We start from the raw sequence: 22,527 nt of genomic DNA, 5'->3' as shown, positions 1-22,527 counted from the left end.
CCAACAGGGGCACTCTATTGAATTCTCATCCAAACACAAAAAAAAATCATCAGATAAATAAAGTAATAGATAAAGATATTAACTTGGAGTCATAGTAATTAATATTGTATTGTAATAAGTAATTAAATGAGACGGTACTGGAGAGCTGTTACCACTGGAAGGATTATTCAATTTAGTTTGCCCACATTAAAACTTTAGGTTCTACAGCAATAAGGAAAATCTCTGACTAAAAGTCTTCCGCCAATTCTCTCACTGTACTACGATTCAGCTCCCATGCTCATCTCCATCATCCTCTCCCTGGCAGCCAGAACACAAAGTGAAAATAGTCTGTATATATTTATCTACCAGCAATTCATTTCAATGTGTATGGCAACACCTACTCTAATCTTTAGAAGACCGCGGACATCCAGGGTTGTCATCCATGGGATACATGCTTTGTTTCTAAGCAACCCCAACACAGTCACTTAACAAATGGTACATGCCAAAGGTTATTTATTAGAAAAATGTCCCATCTTGTACAATAAATAACATTTATTCTCATTTGTTGTACCTCACAAGGCATGCACGTTAATATTTTGTACTTTGTTCCTGGATTGTGGCTGGTCTAGGCATAGTGGAAGACTACAGGCCTCCATTCTATGACATGGTTCCACATGATCCAAGTTTTGAGGACATGAAGAAAGTTGTTTGCATTGACCAACAAAAACCAAATATTCCTAACACTTGGAGTTCAGACAAAGTAAGTAAAGCAATAATAAGTATTATTGTGTATCTAGCTTGAATGTATACAAAAATAGCTTCTGTAAGATTTAACAGTCAGGTGGAAGTATAATTGATATGGGGTGTCAGCGACCGCTGGACTACCCCAGAGAGGTGTTCGATCAGTGTTGTGTAGCAAGCAATTCCGCTTTTCGTATCATGTGACCACACTGTTAGGAAAGTCAATTTCTTTAACGTTGTCATGACTACTAGCCTAGCTTTTGGGTGGCTCTGGGTTGAGTTGCAGAGCCAATCCCATTTCTCTGTTTTCTTCCTATCAGATTCTAGGGTGGAGTATTTAAGTCTGGTCAGTTCTTTCATTGTTGCTTGTGAATATCTTTGTGTATGCAAGTATCTGATCAAGCTCCTGATTACACCTTGTATCGCATGACTATTTGGATTCTTGGAACTGGCCCTCGGCTCTGTCTTTAGATTAACCCTTTGCTTACTGATTTGGACATTTCTTCTCTCGGCTGGTTTTGACCTCTGCAACTCCTTGCATTCTTCTGTTTACTGATTTGGACTTACACTCCCTCCTGGTAGTGAACTCTGTTGCTGTTTACCCTCTGGCTGTTTGGTTTTCTGTTCTGGTATTGCCTGCATTGCACCTGTCCAACACCGTATTCTGTTAATGCAACCTAGTGTCACGAGGCGTGGTGTGGACTCACTGGGCTGTACCGTGTAGAGGGATGGCAGCTGGCCAAACAGCTATGGTACAGAGTCTATAGTCCAGAAAAGGGTACCTGAGGCAGTGTAGACAGTAGCAAGGCAGGCTCGGCTGGGACCAGGCAGCAGGTAGATGTCAGGCGTAGAGTAGTAGAACAGGCGTGGAGATGCAGCACACGACAACAGCTCAGCACGGCAGTAGACCAGGATGGTACAGATAGCACGGGAAACAGGATACAGGAACAGGAAACACTGGGAGGCTGGAAGACACTTAGGAGACCATTTGCAAGACAGACTAAGGGCTTATTTAGACGAACGTGATATACGTCCGTGCAACGCGCGTGATTTACCCATTAGACGTTTATGAGGGACAGTGTCAAATGCCTTTCCAAAGTCCAAAAACACTATATCCACAGCGGCCCCTCTGTCTAGGCTTCTGCTCACCTCTTCATAAAAACAAATCAGGTTGGTTTGACAACTTCTGTCCTTAGTAAAACCGTGCTGGCTGTCATTTATAATACTATTTATTGGCACATAAGCCTGTATATAGTCCCTCAATAGCCCCTCAAACATTTTCCCCACGTTGGATGTTAAGCTTACTGGTCTATTATTACGCGGGGAAGACCTAGAGCGCTTTTTGAAAATAGGCACCACATTTGCCCTGCGCCAGTCCCTTGGCAGTATACCAGTCACTAGAGAATCTCTGAATATTATGAAAAGGGGGTGTAAGGCTGGATTCACACAAGCACATTACGTTCGTAATGGACGGACGTATTTCGGCCGCAAGTCCCAGACCGAACACAATGCAGAGAGTCGGGCTCCTAGCATCATACTTATGTACGATGCTAGGAGTCCCTGCCTCTCCGTGGAACTACTGTCCCGTACTGAAAACATGATTACAGTACGGGACAGTTGTCCGGCAGCGAGGCAGGGACTCTAAGCATCGTACATAAGTATGATGCTAAGAGCCCAGCTCCCTGCAGTGTGTTCGGTCTGGGACTTCCGACCAAAATACGTCCGTCCATTACGGACGTAATGTGCTCGTGTGAATCCAGCCTTAAGGATCTGCCAGACACAGATTCTGTGTCGACGCCCGTGGTTAATCAGTCTGCATCTGCTCCTAGGTCTGATAGAGTGACTCGATCTGCTACCACTCAGGCTGGTAGGCTGAGGAGTGGGAGAACCTATCACAGCCTGGTCAAATGGTTCTAGCTCCCGCCCTTGGTCTATGTATACCTTCATTTGCTTCTTGTCTTTGCCTGTGATTCTCGCTTGTTTCCTGGCTCTGCTGTTCCAGCTATTACTATTGACCTCAGCTTCATTTTGACCCTGGTTTTACTGACTACGCTCCTGCTCTGCGTTTGGTACCTTGTACACTCCTGGTTTTACTCGGCTCGTTCACTACTCTTTTTGCTCACGGTGTTGCCGTGGGCAACTGCCCCATTTCCCTTAGCTTCTGTGTACCCTTGTCTGTTTGTCTCTCGTGCACATATTGAGCGTAGGGACCGTGGCCCAGTTGTACGCCGTCGCCTAGGGCGGGTCGTGCAAGTAGGCAGGGTCAGAGTGGTGGGTAGATTAAGGCTCACCTGTCTGTCTCCTTACCCTGTCATTACAGGGGGACAGAAATAACTGAACTAAGCTCTTTAAGAATTCTAGGGTGTATCCCATCTGGTCAAGGGGCCTTGTGCACATTTATTTTATTTAATTTAGCTTGGACCATATCTACATTAATCCAATTCAGTATATAAACTGATATATTAACAGCACTGGCACCAGTTACATCAGCTGCTCTTTCTTCTGCTGTATAAACAGAGCTAAAGAACCCATTTAGTAACTCTGCCTTCTCTTGATCCCCTGTGACCAACTCCCCATTACCACTATCTAGGGATCCTACATGTTCAGACTTTGGTTTTTTTGCATTTATATACTTGAAGAATTTTTGGGGATTTGTTTTACTATCCTTGGCCACCTGCCTTTCATTTTGTATTTTTGCAGATTTTATTACATTTTTACAGATTTGATTAAGCTCTTTATATTTTACAAAGGCTACAGATGTACCCTCAGATTTGTCTTTTTTAAATGCCCTTTTTTGTCATGTATTGCCCCTTTCACAGAAGGTGTAAGCCATGTGCGATTTAATTTTAGTCGTTTATACTTACCTACAGGAATAAATTTTGCACTATAATTACCCAAAGTAGATTTGAAAATCTCCCATTTATCATTTGTCCCATTATTTAACATTAGTTCTTCCCAGTCTATATCCTGAATTGCAGCCTTCATCCTGGGGAAATTGTCTTTCTTAAAATTAAATGTTTTTGCCCTCCCAGCCTGTGTTTGTTTTTTACAGTATAGGTAAAATGTAATTATATTGTGATCACTGTTACCAAGATTTTCACGAACATTGACATTCCCAACAAGATCTGCATTATTAGAAATGACCAGATCCAACAGAGCTTCACCTCTAGTCGGGTCTTCCACAAACTGGTTCATAAAATTTTCCTGCAAAAGGTTGAGGAAATGTCTCCCCTTTGCAGTTGAAGCCGAAACATGGCACCAATTAATATCCCGGAAATTAAAATCTCCCATTATCACTACAGTACTCGCCTGTGCAGCCCGCTCCATCTGTTTATATATTTGTCCTTCCATCTCCTCAGTTATATTGGGGGGGGGGGGGGGTCTATGGATTACACCAAAATTAATTTTTTCCGTGATTACCTCCATTTCTAGTTCCACCCACAAGGTTTCAACCTCCTCACAGTCTTCACCCACTATTGTCTCTTTCACACTCGCCTTCATATCACTTCTCACATACAGTGATACACCACCACCTTTCCTATTTGTCCTGTCTTTCCGAAACAGTGTAAAACCCTGTAGATTTACAGACCAGTCATGTGAAGAGTCTAGCCATGTTTCAGCAACACCAAATATATATATATACACTACCGTTCAAAAGTTTGGGGTCACCCAGACAATTTTGTGTTTTCCATGAAAACTCACACTTATATTTATCAAATGAGTTGCAAAATGACTAGAAAATATAGTCAAGACATTGACAAGGTTAGAAATAATGATTTTTATTTGAAATAATAATTTTCTCCTTCAAACTTTGCTTTCGTCAAAGAATGCTCCATTTGCAGCAATTGTTACAATTACAGCTCGTTAATTTGCTGAGGTAATCGGGAGAAATTTCACCCCATGCTTCCAGAAGCCCCTCCCACAAGTTGGATTGGCTTGATGGGCACTTCTTGCGTACCATACGGTCAAGCTGCTCCCACAACAGCTCTATGGGGTTGAGATCTGGTGACTGCGCTGGCCACTCCATTACAGATAGAATACCAGCTGCCTGCTTCTTCCCTAAATAGTTCTTGCATAATTTGGAGGTGTGCTTTGGGTCATTGTCCTGTTGTAGGATGAAATTGGCTCCAATCAAGCGCTGTCCACAGGGTATGGCATGGCATTGCAAAATGGAGTGATAGCCTTCCTTATTCAAAATCCCTTTTACCTTGTACAAATCTCCCACTTTACCAGCACCAAAGCAACCTCAGAACATCACATTACCTCCACCATGCTTGACAGATGGTGTCAGGCACTCTTCCAGCATCTTTTCAGTTGTTCTGCGTCTCACAAATATTCTTCTGTGTGATCCAAACACCTCAAACTTTGATTCGTCTGTCCATAACCCTTTTTTCAATCTTCCTCTGTCCAATGTCTGTGTGCTTTTGCCCATATTAATCTTTTCTTTTATTAGCCAGTCTCAGATATGGCTTTTTCTTTGCCACTCTGCCCTGAAGGCCAGCATCCCGGAGTCGCCTCTTCACTGTAGACGTTGACACTGGCGTTTTGCGGGTACTATTTAATGAAGCTGCCAGTTGAGGACCTGTGAGGCGTCTATTTCTCAAACGAGAGACTCTAATGTACTTGTCTTGTTGCTCAGTTGTGCAGCGGGGCCTCCCACTTCTCTTTCTACTCTGGTTAGAGCCTGTTTGTGCTGTCCTCTGAAGGGAGTAGTACACACCGTTGTAGGAAATCTTCAGTTTCTTGGCAATTTCTTGCATGGAATAGCCTTCATTTCTAAGAACAAGAATAGACTGTCGAGTTTCACATGAAAGCTCTCTTTTTCTAGCCATTGTGAGAGTTTATTCGAACCCACAAATGTAATGCTCCAGATTCTCAACTAGCTCAAAGGAAGGTCAGTTTTATAGCTCCTTTAAACAGCAAAACTGTTTACAGCGGTGCTAATATAATTGCACAAGTGTTTTCATGTGTTTTCTAATCATCCATTAGCCTTCTAACACAGTTAGCAAACACAATGTACCATTAGAACACTGGAGTGATTGTTGCTGGAAATGGGCCTCTAAACACCTATGTAGATATTGCATTAAAAACCAGACGTTTGCAGCTAGAATAGTCAGTTAGCACATTAACAATGTATAGAGTGTATTTCTGATTAATTTAATGTTATCTTCATTGAAAAAAAACCTGTGCTTTTCTTGCAAAAATAAGGAAATTTCTAAGTGACTCTAAACTTTTGAACGGTAGTGTATATTTTCTTCCAGTATCAAGGCCTCCAGCACCCCCATTTTGCATGCTAGACTTCTGGCATTTGTGAACATACACTTTAACTTGCCTTTCAGATTTTCACTTTTATTATCAGAAATGTGATTTGACATTATTTGGGCATTTTTATTTACACTGCTGTTTTGTAATAAAAGGATCTCCTTATCCTGTTGTCTAGTCCTCTCCCCACAGTCTGTTTCTCCCCTCACCAATAAAGTCTGACCCCTCTCTAACCTGACTAACCCTTTTTTTTCTACATGGACCTCCCTCCTCAGCCCTAGTTTAAATACTCCACCACCCCAGCTAGAATTCTCTCCCCCAGCACAGCTGACCCCCTTTCATTTAGGTGCAAATCATCTGCAGAATACAGTTTGTACCCCAATGAAAAGTCAGCCCAGTGCTCTAGGAACCCAAAGCCTTCTCCTCTATACCAAGACTTAAGCCATGCATTTAACTCCCTGAGTTCCCGCTGTCTTTCCTGTGATGTGCATGGCACAGGCAGTATTCCTGAGAATACAAACTTGGAGGTCCTTCCCTTCAGCTTGTAGCCTAGTTCTTTAAAATTATTCTTAAGGCTCCTCCACCTACCATTTATTCTGTCGTTGGTACCTACATGGACCTCAACAGCTGGATCATCACCAGCCCCTCCCAGCAATTTGTCCACCCGTTCCACCACATGCCGAACCCTGGCACCAGGGAGACAGCAAACCATTCGGTTGAGGCGGTCTTGGCAACAAATTATTCTATCCGTCTTCCTGATTATAGAACCCCCTATAACTATCAATTGTCTTGGCTTACCTGCATTACCATCCCGCCGACTACTAGCTGGGCTGTTCTCCCGGCTGTTAGGGAGATCAGTATCCACTAGGGCTGCCATTTCTGAGACCGACACCCTCGCATCATCACCCAACTTGCCAATTTTGCTTGGAATGTCAGAAACAGGATTGGCCTTTCTTTTCTTGGACCGCTTTCTACTGCCCCTAACTACATTAACCCAGCTACTTGCCTGATCTTGCTCACCTATGTCTTCACCTTCCAGTTCTAACCCACTAACTTCATGCTCCGTAAGCAGCATGCTCCGCTCAAGATTGTCTATCTTCCTCAGTGTTGCATTCTGCTCCTCCAGATCTCTAATGCGAGCTTCCAGGTGACCTGGAACTCAGGCTCCAGTCGTGCATACATATGGCAAACTGTGCACTGAAGAAAACCTCCAATCTTGCTATCCATTATCCCGGTTACAAAAAAAAAACAGTGAACAGTTGTTAATGCAAAAGAAAATAAGAGTAATTACTGGGACTTTAACTCCTCTTTTTAACTCCGGTTTTGTAACTCCACTTGATATACAAACCACTTGTTTTACAAGCCCATTAGAGCAGGCTCTCTAGAGTCCATGAGTGCTAATTTATACCACCTGGGACCAGTTAACCCCTCCCCCTAGTCAGCTGCTCAGCAGGAGGTAAGCTGCAAAGAAAAAATGGTTTTAAATTGTGTCAGTTTTGCAAACTTCTTTTAGCAAGCAAGCAATCAATTCATATATCACTTACAATGGCCCCCACTTTGTCACACACAACACAGTAAGTCAATCCGGTTTTGTAACTCCACTTGATATACAAACAACTTGTTTTACAAGCCCACTAGAACAGGCTCTCTAGAGACCTGAGGGCTAATTTATACCACCTGGGACTAGTTAACCCCTCCCCCTAGTCAGCTGCTCCGCAGGAAGTAAGCTGCAAAGAAAAAATGGTTTTAAATTGTGTCAGTTTTGCAAACTTCTTTTAGCAAGCAAGCAATCAATTCATATATCACATACAATTTATTTCAGTAATTCAATTAAAAAAGTGAAACTCATATGTTATATAGATTCAATACACACAGAGTGATCTATTTCCAGCATTTTTTTCTTGTAATGTTGATGATTATGGTAACAGTTAATGAAAAGCCAAAATTTTGTGTCTCAGAAAATTATAATATTATATAAGCACAATTTCAAATATGATTTTTAATACCGAAATGTTGGCCTACTGAAAAGTATGTACAATATATGCACTCAATACTTGGTCTGGCTCCTTTTGCATGAATTACTGCATCAATGTGGCGTGGCATGGAGGCGATCTGCCTGTGGCACTGCTGAGGTGATATGAAAGTCCAATGTTATGGAAGCCCAGGCTAATAACTGTTAGCCATAATCATCAACATTAAAATAAATAAATGCTGGAAATAGATCACTCTGTGTGTAATGAATCTATATATATGATATTCTAATTCATTGAGAAGGACTAGTAAATCCAAACCCCAGACCATATCCCAAAATTAATCCAGACTCCACACCAGACCCCTAAATAAATTCAGACCTTAGCCAAGACCCAAAGGTTAATATAGACCCCAGACCAGACCCCAAAATTAATCCATACCCTGAGCAGATCCTAAAATTAATTCAGACTCCATTCCAGACCCCTAAATACATACAAACCTTATATCAGGCCTCTAAATAAATCCAAATTCCAGACCACAGTCCAAAATAAGTCAAAACTTCAGACCCTTAAATAAATCCAGACCCAAAAATAAATTCAGACCCCCACACCTGACAACTAAAATTCATTACCAAATTAATTCAGAGCAGTGTAAGTAAACAGAGGTTGGACAGCAGTGGAGTTACTGTTGTGACTAGGACCCATGTAGTCTCATCTAATGTAACAAAATGACTCCCGGTGGGCCCCTCAAGCCATACTACTATGATGACGGCCCTGTGCATCCATCAGCCTGTTATATAGTGATGTAAGATTCATCACTCCAGTGGACACATTTCCACTGCTCCAGAGTTCAGTGGTGGTTTGCTTTACACCACTCCAGCTAACTCTTGCATTGTGCATGGTGATCTTGGCTTGTGTGAAGCTACTTGACCATGGAAACCCAATTCATGAAGCTCCTGATGGAGAGTTTTTGTGATGTCACTTCCAGAGGCAGTTTAGAACTCTGCAGTGAGTGATGCAACAGAAGATAGGAGATATTTACATGTCACTCACCTTAGCACTCGGTGGCCCCGCTCTGTGAGTTTGTGTGGTCTACTGCTTGATGGCTGATCTTGTATTGCTCCTAGACACTTCCACTACACAATAATAGCAATTACAGTTGACCAAGACAGAGCAGAAATTTTATGAACCAACATGTGGCAAAGGTGGCATCCTATGAGAGTTCCACATTCAAAATCACAGTGCTCTTTAGTACAACCCATACTATTACCAATTTTTATTGTCTATGGAGATTGCAAAGGCTAACATTTTATGGATGCTGCTGTGTGGATCCATCCATCATTTGTTTTTATAAATATATTGATGGGAGACTATCCATTGCACTGCAATCCTGTGAAAGGTAATGAAAGGGTTGAATCTTCTATAAGGGTAAGGCCACACGGTGCGTTTTATATTGCGTTTTTAAACTGCAGCGAGTCATTTTTCAATAGAAGTGAATGGTGAAATGTTTGTTATGGACAGACTGCTGCTATTATATTACAATGTGTTTTTTGTGCAGTTAACGGCATCTTCATAATGTCCGACCGCATGCAGTTACTGACCGCGCTGCCGAAGTTGTTGCTGAACTGCTTGCGTTTTTGCTAACAGTTCTGCAATGCATTGTAAAGAACTATATACAGGAAGCACCTAACAAACTTCATCACGGGTGAAAACTATGTCCATCAATGATTTCCTTTAAAAATGCAACAGAACGGCAGCATTACAGAGACAAAAAACGCATGCAGTTGACGGCATGCGGTTTTCAAACGCAACAAAACCGCGTCAATGACGCACCGTGTGGCCTTACCCTTATGTGTTTGGTGCCTGAATACTCCACATTGCTGGTCTGGCTTTTGTCCTAAAATACAAGTACAGCATAACGTAGCAACAATTTATTTTATATTTGTAGAACAGTTTATAATAATATTTTCCATCTTTCCCATCATGAAGCCTGATTCTAATAAAGTTACATAAAACACTGCCAATGCCTTTTGTTAAGGGTTTTGCACTTATAACGACATATTATTTAAACCTTGGTGTGGTTAGAGGAAATGGGAGCTAATAGCAAGGAGTGACTTCCCACGTTGGAAAGAAACTGTCTTATAATAATTAGTTTTTAAAGGCACAATGAAATACCAATATATCTTGAAATTAACATTTAAATTAATTTGAGAACATTGCTACAAGAGTCTGTCTCTCGCCTCCCACTCTCTAGCTCTACTCTCTCTCTTCTCTCTCCTCCCTCTCTCTAGTCTCTCTCTCTCTCTCTCTGTTCTCTTTCTCCCCTCTCGCTCTCTCCCTCCACAAAGTTTGTCAGCACATCCTAACAAAATGACATAAATGTGCAGGTGCACGTCCGCTGTAACTGCAAACAATACAAAAAAGAAAATCAATGCAATAGCCGAGACCATAAATTACTGTATATAGATTATTTTAAATTGCATAACTGCTATATTTATTATACTTACAAATGTGATGTTCTTAGCACGCATTTTGATCAAACTGTGAGAGTACACTTGCCACAAAAAGGCGACCTCTTTCAAGTGGGTATTATTTGCAGTCACAGCGCACATCCACCCACACATTTATATACTTGGTTGTCCCTTTGACCACTGAGCCCCCATATTAGGCTGACACTTCCTGTTCTGTAGGGATCACTTCTCAGCCGTCATCTCATTATCATCACAGGCATGATTACTATGAAACGTAACACCTCTATTATGCAGATAACACAGGATCCATCATTGAAAATGTGTGATGATACTGCTCCCATTCTCCCCTCCCTGCACAGTGCATAGTTGCCAACATATGAGAAATTTTCCAGGGACACTAAGGGTATGTTCACACGTAGTCAACAAAAACGTCTGAAAATCCAGAGCTGTTTTCAAGGGAAAACAGACCCTGCTTTTCAGACGTTTTTTTACCAACTCGCATTTTTCGCGGCGTTTTCGCAGCGTTTTTTACGTCCGTTTTTGGAGCTGTTTTCATTGGAGTCTATGAGAAAACAGCTCCAAAAACGTCCAAAGAAGTGTCCTGCACTTCTTTTGCCGAGGCTGTATTTTTACGCGTCGTCGTTTGACAGCTGTCAAACGACGATGCGTAAATAACAGGTCGTCTGCACAGTACGTCGGCAAACCCATTCAAATGAATGGGCAGATGTTTGCCGACGTATTGTAGCCCTATTTTCAGACGTAAAACGAGGCATAATACGCCTCGTTTACGTCTGAAATTTGGCCGTGTGAACATACCCTTAGGGATTTACGTTTTTGATGGGTGTGTCTTATGGTGGGTGGGCATTTCTGGTGGATGTGGCTAGTGGGCATAGTTTTCTTTCCAGAATTTCTGCATACAAATAACCAAACAAAAAAAGTCTGCACTAGTTTGGCTGACAACTACTATGGTGGCCAGTATCTCTCACTGGTTATCTGGTTATTTACAGGCAGGTGATGTCTCACTTTATCACTAGGGCTAGGCGATATGTGTTGACTACAACTGGCAGCGTAAAAATCAGCGTACATAGTTCCACACTCCGTTCCCCTTATAGATGGTGCTCCACGTAGATATTGCCATGCACTGCTCTCTGTAAATAATGCCACAGTGCCCTCTTTAGATAGTGCCACAGTGCCCTCTGTAGATAGTGTCACAGTGCCCTCTGTAGATAGTGTCACAGTGCCCTCTGTAGATAGTGCCACACCCCCTGTAGATGATGCCAAACAGCCACCCTGTAGATGATGCTTCACAGACCCTCTGTAGATGATGCCACACAGCCCCCTGTAGATGATGACACACAGCCCCCGTTTATGATGCCATATATTCCCCCCTGTAGATGCCACATACTCCTCCTGTAGATTATGCCACATACTCTCCCCTGTAGATGTGTGCACCACACACCCCCTTGTAGATAGCGCCACACACCCCCTCCCTGTAGATAGTGGCTCTCATTATGGCTCTCTCTAAGAGGGGAATCCCCAGCCAGAGTATTGTCAACTCTCTGGTCACGGACTTCTCTCCTGGAGGAGCCCATGGCGTCACTGTCGATATATGGACAGTTAAGTCAGGAGCTCCTCCAGTAACGGAATCCCGGCCAGAGCGTCAGCAACACTCTGGGCGGGGATTTCGGCGCTTCAAGAGGAGCCACTGACTTCACTGTGCATATATGGACAGTGACGTCATCAAGGACTCCGCCTATGAGCGGAGTCCCTGGCCAGAGGGTCGGCAAAGCTCTGGCCGGGGATTCTGGCTTTTCAGGAGGAGGCCCTAAATTCACTGTCCATATATGGACAGTGACATAGTCAGGGGCACCCTCTATGAGCGGAATCCCCGGCCAGAGCATTGGCAACATCCTGACCGAGGACTCCGCTGCAGGAGGAGTGAATGGCAGAGCAGGAAGCGGATTGTTTCCTAGTCTGCCATAGTATTCAATTGTATCTGCGTCCTGAGGACGCAGAAACAATTGAATGTGGCAGCTGCTGGGAAACGTCCCTGGACGTAGTTTGCCGGGACTGTCTCTGTAAATTCGGGACATTCCTGGCAAATTCGGGACTGTTGGCAGCTATGACCGTGACCTCTGCACAGGTTGCAGAGCATTGCTCTAAGGGTATGTTCACACGCAGTGAGCAAAAACGTCTGAAAATACGGAGCAGTTTTCAGACGAAAACAGCTCCTGATTTGCAGACGTTATTTTAACAACTCGCGTTTTTCGCGGCGTTTTTACGAGTCAATGAAAAACGGCTCCAAAAACGGCCCAAGAAGTGTCCTGCACTTCTTTTGACGAGCCGTCATTTTACGCGCCGTATTTTGACAGCAACGCGTAAAATAAAGGCTCGTGTGAACAGAACATCGTAATTCCCATTGAAAGCAATGGGCAGATGTTTGTAGGCATATTAGGGACGTTTTTTCAGGCGTAATTCGAGGCGTAAAACGCCAAAATTACGTCTGAAAACACTGCGTGTGAACGTACCCTAACACTCTCCCATAGAAGTCAATGAATCATCTCCAGACTACAGATTCCTATGGTCCATGAGGCTGATTTAAAGCAAATCTCTGAATGCTGTTAACAAAGCAGAGCAATTGCTCAAGATAAAGATGGCTGATGCTATAATCATGTAAAAATAGAACATAAAAATCTTCAATCAGAAAATAAAAACAGATGAAAAAAAGAATGTTTCACAAAAAACAATATGATGAGATATATGCCAACGTGTGAAAAAAGTTTTTTTTGAAGGTGGAATTAGTCCCTTTAAGGGCTTATGCACTCGACCGTTGTTTTCTTCAGTGTCCTATTCTTTTTTTTTTTTGCGGATAGCATACTGAACAATTCATTTCTATGGGGCCATGCACACATACGTCTTTTATTGCGGATCCATGTGTCCGTTCCACAAAATTATACAATATGTCCTATTCATGTCCGTGTCTGCGATCTGTCCCACCCATTCTAGTGTATGGGTCTGCAAAAAAAACAGACGGCACACGTAAACCGCTAGGATCCGTGTTTTGCGGTCCACAAAACGGAAGAGGTCATATTCATAATCCCTAATGCTGGGACTCCACTGCGATTTTTTTGTAACTGCACTTTTCAATTTTAACTATCAAACTACATCTTCATTTCTGAGGAATATTTTGAATTGACTGCAGCTGTCACTTGATTGGAAGACTGCAGGTGTCGCATAAAATTGTTAAGTCACGATACAGAAAGTCGCTGTAAAGCCCTGGCCTAATGATGATGGAAGATCCTTCATCTCCAAACAGTAATGTCTTTGTGAATCCTGAGTGACAGTATGGGTGCCACCTGAACCAACGATTGGCAGTAATACCATTTTTGATATGTCTCAGGATCAAACACTTGAGAGATAGCTTTGTAGAAGAAGAAATGTTAAGGACCGGTACCCCTTCCATTTATTTTTCATTTATTAAGCCCTTAAAGGCTATGGACACCTTTTAAACCTTTTTGCGTTTATCTTCTGCAGTTTGCATGTATTCCCATATGTGGCAGGCTGCTTAGTTCCGTTCAGTGAGAAATCCGTCAGTGGAGCTGCTTGATGGCTGGCTCTCCAGCCACTCCAGACTTTTCCTGAATTTTCATCTAAGTGGTATTCTGATTAAAGTTGATAAACTTTGATTTGATCAGGATACCGCTTAAATAAGCGGAAATTGTTCTACAGAGATTTGAAATCTGCACAGTATTTTTTTGTGGATGGGATTTTGAAAATCCTATCCACATGTATACTACTGTGAATTGCCATGGATCCACAACCAAAATTCACAACAAATCCATCATGTCAGAACCTGGATTTAGAGTTAGGCTGGGTTCACACGACCACATTAACGTCCGTAATGGACGGACGTATTTCGGCCGGAAGTCCCGGACCGAACTCAGTGCAGGGAGCCGGGCTCCTAGCATCATAGTTATGTACGATGCTAGGAGTCCCTGCCTCTCCGTGGAACTACTGTCCCGTACTGAAAACATGATTACAGTACGGGACAGTTGTCCTAAGGGTATGTTCACACACACCAGATTCGTTGAAGAAATTTCTGCATTTGAAAAACCCATTCCATATACACTGTTCAGCCAAAACATTAACACCACATGCCCAATATTGTGTAGGTCCCCTGTGCCACCGAAACAACGCTGACCCATCGAGGCATGATCTCAGCAAGACTCTGAAGATGTACTGTGGTATCTGGCACCAAGGTGTTAGCATCAGATCCTTTAAAGGAGTTGTCCATGATCGGACAACTGATGACCTATCCACAGGATAGGTGATCAGTATATGAATGGTCGGTGTCTGACACCCAGAACCCGCACCTTTCAGCCTCCAGGCACAGGACGTCCATGCCGGAAGCAGATAGCTTCGGTCACAGAATAGCGGTCGAGTTGCAGTACTGCAGCTTTGCTCCTATTCAATTGAATAGGAACAAAGCTGCAGAGCAGCCACTATGCAGTGGTCGGAACCATCTGCTTCCGGCTCCAACTACTGCATACCCTTCAAAACATCGGGTGCCCAGAGGCAGTTGGAGCAGCTGATCGGTGCGGTAATTTGGGTGTCGGACCCCCACCGATCATATACTGATGACCTATCCTGTGGATAGGTCATCAGTTGTCCGGTTGTGGACAACCCCTTTAAGTCCTGTAAATTGTGAGGTAGAACTTCTATGGATCGGACTTGTTTTTCCAGCACAACTCACAGATGCTCGATCAGATTAAGATCTGGGGAATTTGAAGGCCAAGTCAACACGTTGAACTCTTTGTCATGTTCCTCAAACCAGTCCTGAACAATTTTTGCAGTGTGTCAGGGCACATTATCTTGCTGAAAGAGGCTACTGCCATTAGGGTATATCGTTGCCATTAGGGGATGTACTTGGTCTGCAACATTTAGGTAGGTGGTACATGTCTAAGTAAGACCCACATGAATGCCAGGACCCAAGGTTTACCAGCATCACACTGCCTCCGCTGGCTTGTCTTCTTTCCATAGTGCACCCTCTTCCCCAGGTAAGCAACATACGCACCCGGTCGTCCACATGATGTAAAAAAAAAGTGATTCATCAGACAAGGTCACCCTCTTCCATTGCTTAATTTGGTCAATTTCTGATGCTTACATGCACATTGAGGGCGTTTTCAGCAGTGGACAGGGGTCAGCATTGTACTCTGACTGGTCATCTGCTACATAGCCCCAAACACAGCAAGCTGCCATACACTGTTCTGAGACCTTTCTATCATAGCCAGCATTAACTTTTCAAAAATTTGTGCAACAGTAGCTCTTCTGTGGGAGCAGACCAGACACGCTAGCCTTTGCTCTCCAAGCATATCAATGAGCCTTGGGCACTCATGATCCTGTCGCTGGTCTACCTATTGTCCTGCCTTGGACCACTTTTGTGGGTACTAACCACTGCATACCAGTAACACCCCACAAGACCTGCCATTTTGAAGATGTTCTGACCAAGTCTTCTAGCATCACAATTTGGCCCTTGTTAAAGTCGCTCAGATCTTTACGCTTGCCCAACAAATCCACTTCAAGAACTGATTGTTGACTTGCTGCCTAATATGTCCCACCTCTTGACAGGTGCCATTTTAGCAAGATAATCAATTCAAACCCCATTCTGATGAATGGAACAGTCACAGAAATTTCTGCAACAAATCTGCCGCGTGTTAAAGAGGCTCTGTCACCAGTTTATAACTGCCCCATCTCTTACCTAACCTAATAGGCGCTTTAATGTAGAGAACTACTGTGTTGTTGTTTTTTTTGACAAACGTTTATTTTTGACCAAGTTATGGGCATTTTAAGATTTATGCAAATATTGTTCTTAATGCCCAACTGGGTGTTTTTTTTCTTTTCACCAAGTGCGCATTGTAAAGAAAAGTGTATGATGCTGACCAATCAGCGTCATACACTTCTCTTCATTCCAGCCCAGCTTGATTCACAGCACATCGTGATCTTGCGAGATCACGCTATGATGTCACTTCATTCCGCGACTCCTTCACTGGAGCGATGGAAGACTGAACAGACATCGCCTCCAGCCGCTGCAGATTCGGATAAATGTCCTGGCACGGCTGGAGGCAATGTCTGTTCACTCTTCCGTCACTCCGGTGAAGTGTGCGAGATCACACTGTGCTGTGGCTCAAGCTGGGCTGGAATGAAGAGAAGTGTATGACGCTTATTCTTTAGAACGCACACTTGGTGAAAAGTAAAAAAACGCCAAGTTGGGCATTAACCCCTTAGTGACCAACAATACGCCTTTTAACGTTCGTTACTAAGGGGCCTTAGGCTAGGCTGACGCCTTTTCACGTGAGCCTAGTCTAAGTCTTGCACGGGTCTCCCGTGCAGGCTGGAGCCGGGGCTCAGCTGTCTGATGACAGCTGAGCTCCTGCTCCAACGCCCGCGATCGATCGCGGCCGTTTAACCCGTTAAATGCCGCCGTCAATAGCGACCGCGGCATTTAACTTTGGGAATCAATAAGTCCCATGCACCCCAAAACAGTACCAATCAAAACTACGTCTCGTCCCGCAGAAAACAAGCCCAAAAATCACTACATTGATGGAAAAATAAAAAAGTTACGGCTTTTGGAAAGCGACGATGCAAAAACAAATAATTTTTGTTCAAAAGTGTTTTTATTGTGCAAAAGTCGTAAAACATAAAAAACCTCTACATATGTGGTATCGCCGTAATCGTACCGACCCATAGAATAAAGGTAACATGTTATTTACGCCGCACAGTGAACGGCGTCAATTTAAAAACGCATAGAACAATGGTGGAATTTCAGTTTTTTTTTTATAATCATTCACTGTATTTTAACGATATATATTGTGCTCCCACAAATATGAACATTTGGAAATTCACTGAAGTGATAAATGAGTAAAATGTATAATTTTTATTTCATAGCTATCTAAAAACAGGGGTACAATCACCACTGTGAAAAGCCCAACCGTATATTTAAAAACATATTAAACAGAATACTCCCAGTCCTAGTTCGTTTGCGAACCCTTAATGACTGGGTATGTAAACAGAGATATCAAAATATGGAATCAGCGTATAACATTGGTAAAGCAGTGGTTTGGACCCTCGTTCACACAGGAGCCTGCGTTAACCGCACCAGATTCTCCCAATGTACAGATGCACAACAATGCCACTGCCCCCTACGCAAAATTCCCTCACTTCACCCGACCCTACGCGTTTCTATACTTATCATCAGGGGTCTGTCAGTCTGGCCAGGATGCCAGCGATATATCTTCAGCAGCAGATATTCTACTGCACAACACGGAAGCATGCACGCATAGATGTCAGCGGCATGCTTCACTCTGGGACTCTGAGTCACTATGAACTGAATACTCCAGCAGCATACATCAAACAGCCAATCACACTGGCCCAGCACATCCATGATGCTAAACCATGTGACTCCCGGCTGTCAGCTGACATACCCGGAAGTAACAATGTAAACAACACAGAGCATGCGGACTCAATGGGAGGCTGTAGAAGTATCTATTTACTACACAAAGCCTCATGCTATTCAAGGATGGAGTATAAGGGCGGGTTCACACATGGCGGAATTGCACTTAAATTCCGCTGCGGACACTCCGCAGCGTTAATCCGCAGCGGAGCCGTTTCTACATTGACTTTCACTTTAATTTAGCAGTGTTCGTTTACACGATGCGTACAATTCCGCTGCGGAGCATAGGCTGCGGAGCGGAATTTGGTGTCCGCAGCATGCTCTGTCTGTTGCGGAGCAGTGGCGGACTCATGGCGGAATTTCTCCATTGACTTCAATGGAGATTCAAAGTTCCGCAATGAAGTCCGCAGCTGTCATGCACATGTCATGTGTGCTGCGGATGCGTCTTGCTTTTTTTACTTGACATTTCTTCATTCTGGCTGGACCTATGTATTTCTAGGTCTACAGCCAGACTGAGGAAGTCAATGGGGCTCCCGTAATGACGGGAGCGTTGCTAGGAGACGTCAGTAAATAGTCACTGTCCAGGGTGCTGAAAGAGTTAAGCGATCGGCAGTAACTGTTTCTGCACCCGGGACAGTGACTACCGATCCCAATATACATGTATCTGTAAAAAAAAATGAAGTTCGTACTTACCGAGAACTCCCTGTTTCTGTCTCCAGTCCGGCCTCCCAGGATGACGTTTCAGTGTAAGTGACGGCTGCAGCCAATCACAGGCCAAGCACAGGCTGCAGCGGTCACATGGACTGGAGCGTCATCCAGGGAGGTCGGGCTGGATGCCGAAGGAGGGACGCGTCATAAAGACAACGGGCGGTAAGTATGAATTTCTTTTACTTTCACTAGGGAAAGTGCTGTCCCTTCTCTCTATCCTGCACTGATAGGGAGAAGGGAAGCACTTTTCCCGCAGTCCGCAGCAGCTAGTCCGCATCAATTTTCTGCACATTTTGTGCAGATCCGCAGCCGTAATCCGCAACCCGGATTAGGTGCGGCATTGATGCGGACAGTTGCGGAGGAATTCCGCCATGTGTGGTCATGCCCTAACACTATAAGGTTGGATATATGTTGCGGATCAGCTCAGGGCCGCAATTGGACTACCACGATAGGAGCACCTACCCTGAAAATACATAATATATGGATAGAAGAACGACGTAATTGTAAACCTCACTTAAAACATTTGACACATTTCAGGGTTTTTTTATAATCCCCCCAAAAAAAGTTAATAAGAGTTAATAAAAAAATTATATGTACCCTAAAATGGTGCTATTAAAAAGTACAACTAATCCCGCAAAAAACAAGTCCTCATACAGCTATGTAGACGAAAAAATAAAAAAGTTATAGCTCTTTGAATGCGACTATAGAAAAACGAATAAAATAGCTTGGTCATTAGGGCCTAAAATGGGCTGGTCACTAAGGGGTTAAGAACAAATGTGCATAAATCTTAAAATGTTCATAACTTGGCCAAAAATAAAAGTTTTTAAAAACAAAACAAAAAAAAACAGTTATTTACATTAAAGCGCCTATTAGATTAGGTAGGAGATGGGGCAGTTATAAACTGTGACAGAGCCCTTTAACATATTCATATACTGATTGTTTAGTAGAGGTCCTGAAGTGGGACCTTGGTTCAGCCAAACAGAATGAGTGTATGACCATAGAGATCTGAAAACCGTAGTTATTAAAACTGGTCTGCAAATATAGGAAGGAATTAGTTCTGTCTCTGTTATATTCAAACAGTAATGTCTTACCTTTACATTAGATGAGTAGTTTCCGAGCCTCGCTTTGATTTCCACTGTGACAAGTACATGAGAAGCAATAGACTCTTACAGGCTATTTGTTTTTAATGTTTTTGTTGTTTTTTTTTTCATTTTGCTTGAAGCACTGAAACAGCTTTTTGAAATCTATCAGAACCTGATATCTGCTAGTGTGGATTAGTTCTTATCTGGAAAACACGAAAAATATTCTGTTTCCTGAAATCAAAATATAAATGATGTATAGAAAATGTAACATATTTACCATCTATTCACTAGATATTATCAGCACTTATGAAGATCATGAGAGAATGTTGGTACCAGAGTCCATCGGCGAGGCTTACTGCTCTGAGGATCAAGAAAACCTTAAACAACCTGAAGAATTCTCTGGAACAAAGGAAACAAGACTGTTGATAAAACAAATGACCAACTATGTGATTTGCACATTCTTACAATTCAAGACTGAAATGAAGACAAAGGCCCCACACACACAAACGTATTTTTGCGGCCGCAATTCACCCGCAAATCTACGGGTGAATTGTGGCCCCATTCATTTCAATGGGCCCATGATGCACACGACCGTGGTTTCCACGGTCCGTGCATGGCCCAGGAGCCTGGACCACAAAAAGAACGGACATGTCTTATTACGGCCGTATTTTGCGGTCCAGGCTCATAGAAATAAATGCACGCATATCACAAATGATACGTTCCAGAATCCATAGCCTAGCACCATCTATGAATTCCTACCAATGCACCAGCCTTTCACCAGCATTCATCCCGGCATACATAGCTATGCTAGAATAACAGAACAAGCACCTTTACTGGATACGAGAAAGCTGTATTTCCTAGATATTGTTGGGTATATTACACAATATTGAAACTAAGCTTTTACATTTTCTTTTCATGTCCCGTGTATCTGTACTACTGAGTATCGTATGAGGTTAGAAAGATTTCAGGAAATGACTTGATTTCAGTTTTTATATATTCGTTATTATACATTCAGTAAAAGGATAGAATGTTCTTGTGTTACTCAGATATAGGCCATTATTAATTCATATACAATGGCATCCACCTTGTTAGTAGGTTATGGCTTTGGCAAATGTGCTGTGCAATGCTCAAATAGACATACAATTAAGCTTCACCAGGTTCATCTGCTGAGAGAAGAGTTTATGTATCACGTAAAGACAAATGTAAATAATAATGTAAACACAATAAGAATTTGTAATATATACATGAAGTTGATTGCAAAATTTTTATAGCGAGAAAAAATATTTAGAGAAGTATAATCTTACTCATCGTGCTACTCGGCTGTTTCTTAAAATTCAGCTAGTTAGTTAGGTCCAGTCATGTTGCCACTTGTATACATTGTTTATTTAATGAGTGATGCATAGCACCATCTCTTAGGGTATGTGCACACGAGAAGTGGCTTTTACGTCTGAAAAGACAGACTGTTTTCAGGAGAAAACAGCTGCGTCGTTTTAGACGTAAAAGCTCCTCGCATTTTGCGAGGCGTCTTTGACGCCCGTAATCTTGAGCTGTTCTTCATTGACTTCAATGAAAAACGGCTCAAATTACGTTTCAAAGAAGTGTCCTGCACTTCTTTGACGAGGCAGTCCTTTTACGCGTCGTCGTTTGACAGCTGTCAAACGACGACGCGTAAATGACAGGTCGTCGGCACAGTACGTCGGCAAACCCATTCAAATGAATGGGCAGATGTTTGCCGACGTATTGGAGCCCTATTTTCAGGCGTATATCGAGGCATAATACGCCTCGTTTACGCCTGAAAATAGGTCGTGTAAACCCAGCCTTATATCGCCACATACAGCCCAATTCATGCCGATTCAACAACTTGATCTGAATCTCAGAAGTGTCTGTATAACACAGGGAAAATGTACTTTCTTTATTATTTGCGGTCTTTTAAAGTAGTTTTGAAACTGATTTTCTATACTCCGCCTAGAACAAAAGCCATGTCCAGTAATTGCTGTGAAATGCTGACATAATACTTACATAAAGGCATTGTTTCCCTACAGAGATCATCTACTGTCTCACGACAGAAACCCCTGTCCATATGCCCTATCAGGGAATATGGACGCCATAGAGGGGTTCCCCTACTTCCCTGTAAGAGCAACTCCTGCAGACCCAGCGACTCCACTTCAATTGAATGGCCGCCATGTAATGCTGCATTTGCCAAATTTGTACAAATGTATGGCAGAAGTGTTTTTTTTTTTAAACAGTTATCTTTGTGAGAGGTGAGATCAATTCTGACAAATAAACGATTTCCCTAACACTATATTAGGCTCTGTTCACACTGACATTTAGGTTTCATTTCATCAGATTTCCAATGCTCCTGATTGGTAGAATGATGTAGTCTGCTGTGCTATTCACTAATTTATGTTTAAAAAATGGAAACCATGACGTAAACATCCTATAATAATACTGATAGAAAAATGTATCATTAATGTTACAATGTTAATATTAGCAAACATCAGTATCACCATGATCACACAAATACATTACGTGGGGGAATCATGCAAGCAACATGAGGGTGAATTCTGCCAAATCCGCAGCATATAGGACATACTGTGGTTTTAAATATCCATATTTTTCCCTAAAATCTGTGCACATTTTTTCTGCTGCATATGAATGGTGTTTTTTTTTTGTAAAACTCCTTTCACCTCATTGTGATTTTTTTTTTTACTGTTATTTGTTGTGGATTTTTGGTGCAAACTCTGCACCATAAATTTCAATCAAATCCCCAATGTCTGAATATACCAAAAAGGTTATTTGTTTTATAATGAAATGTTATACAATATTCTAATATAATTTCTGTATCAATTCCTCACATTTTTCAA

General features: G+C 42.6%; 1 protein-coding gene across 2 annotated transcripts in view; it reads left to right on the top strand.

Moving 5' to 3' along the window:
* The window catches only part of ACVRL1 (activin A receptor like type 1), an 81,681-nt gene extending 60,127 nt beyond the window's left edge, over positions 1–21,554 (top strand). For both annotated transcript variants that reach the window (XM_075852238.1, XM_075852239.1), the window contains exons 9-10: positions 609–739; positions 19,955–21,554. In XM_075852238.1, the coding sequence (XP_075708353.1) occupies positions 609–739; positions 19,955–20,089 (266 nt within the window). In that variant the 3' untranslated portion in view covers positions 20,090–21,554. The remainder of the gene's footprint in view (positions 1–608; positions 740–19,954) is intronic.
* Positions 21,555–22,527: the final 973 nt, after the last annotated feature.

This window comes from Rhinoderma darwinii, chromosome 2 (genome assembly GCF_050947455.1).
Source record: "Rhinoderma darwinii isolate aRhiDar2 chromosome 2, aRhiDar2.hap1, whole genome shotgun sequence".
Taxonomy (NCBI): domain Eukaryota; kingdom Metazoa; phylum Chordata; class Amphibia; order Anura; family Rhinodermatidae; genus Rhinoderma; species Rhinoderma darwinii.
Note: the sequence above shows the minus strand (reverse complement) of the source record. Positions and strands in the feature narration are given on the sequence as shown.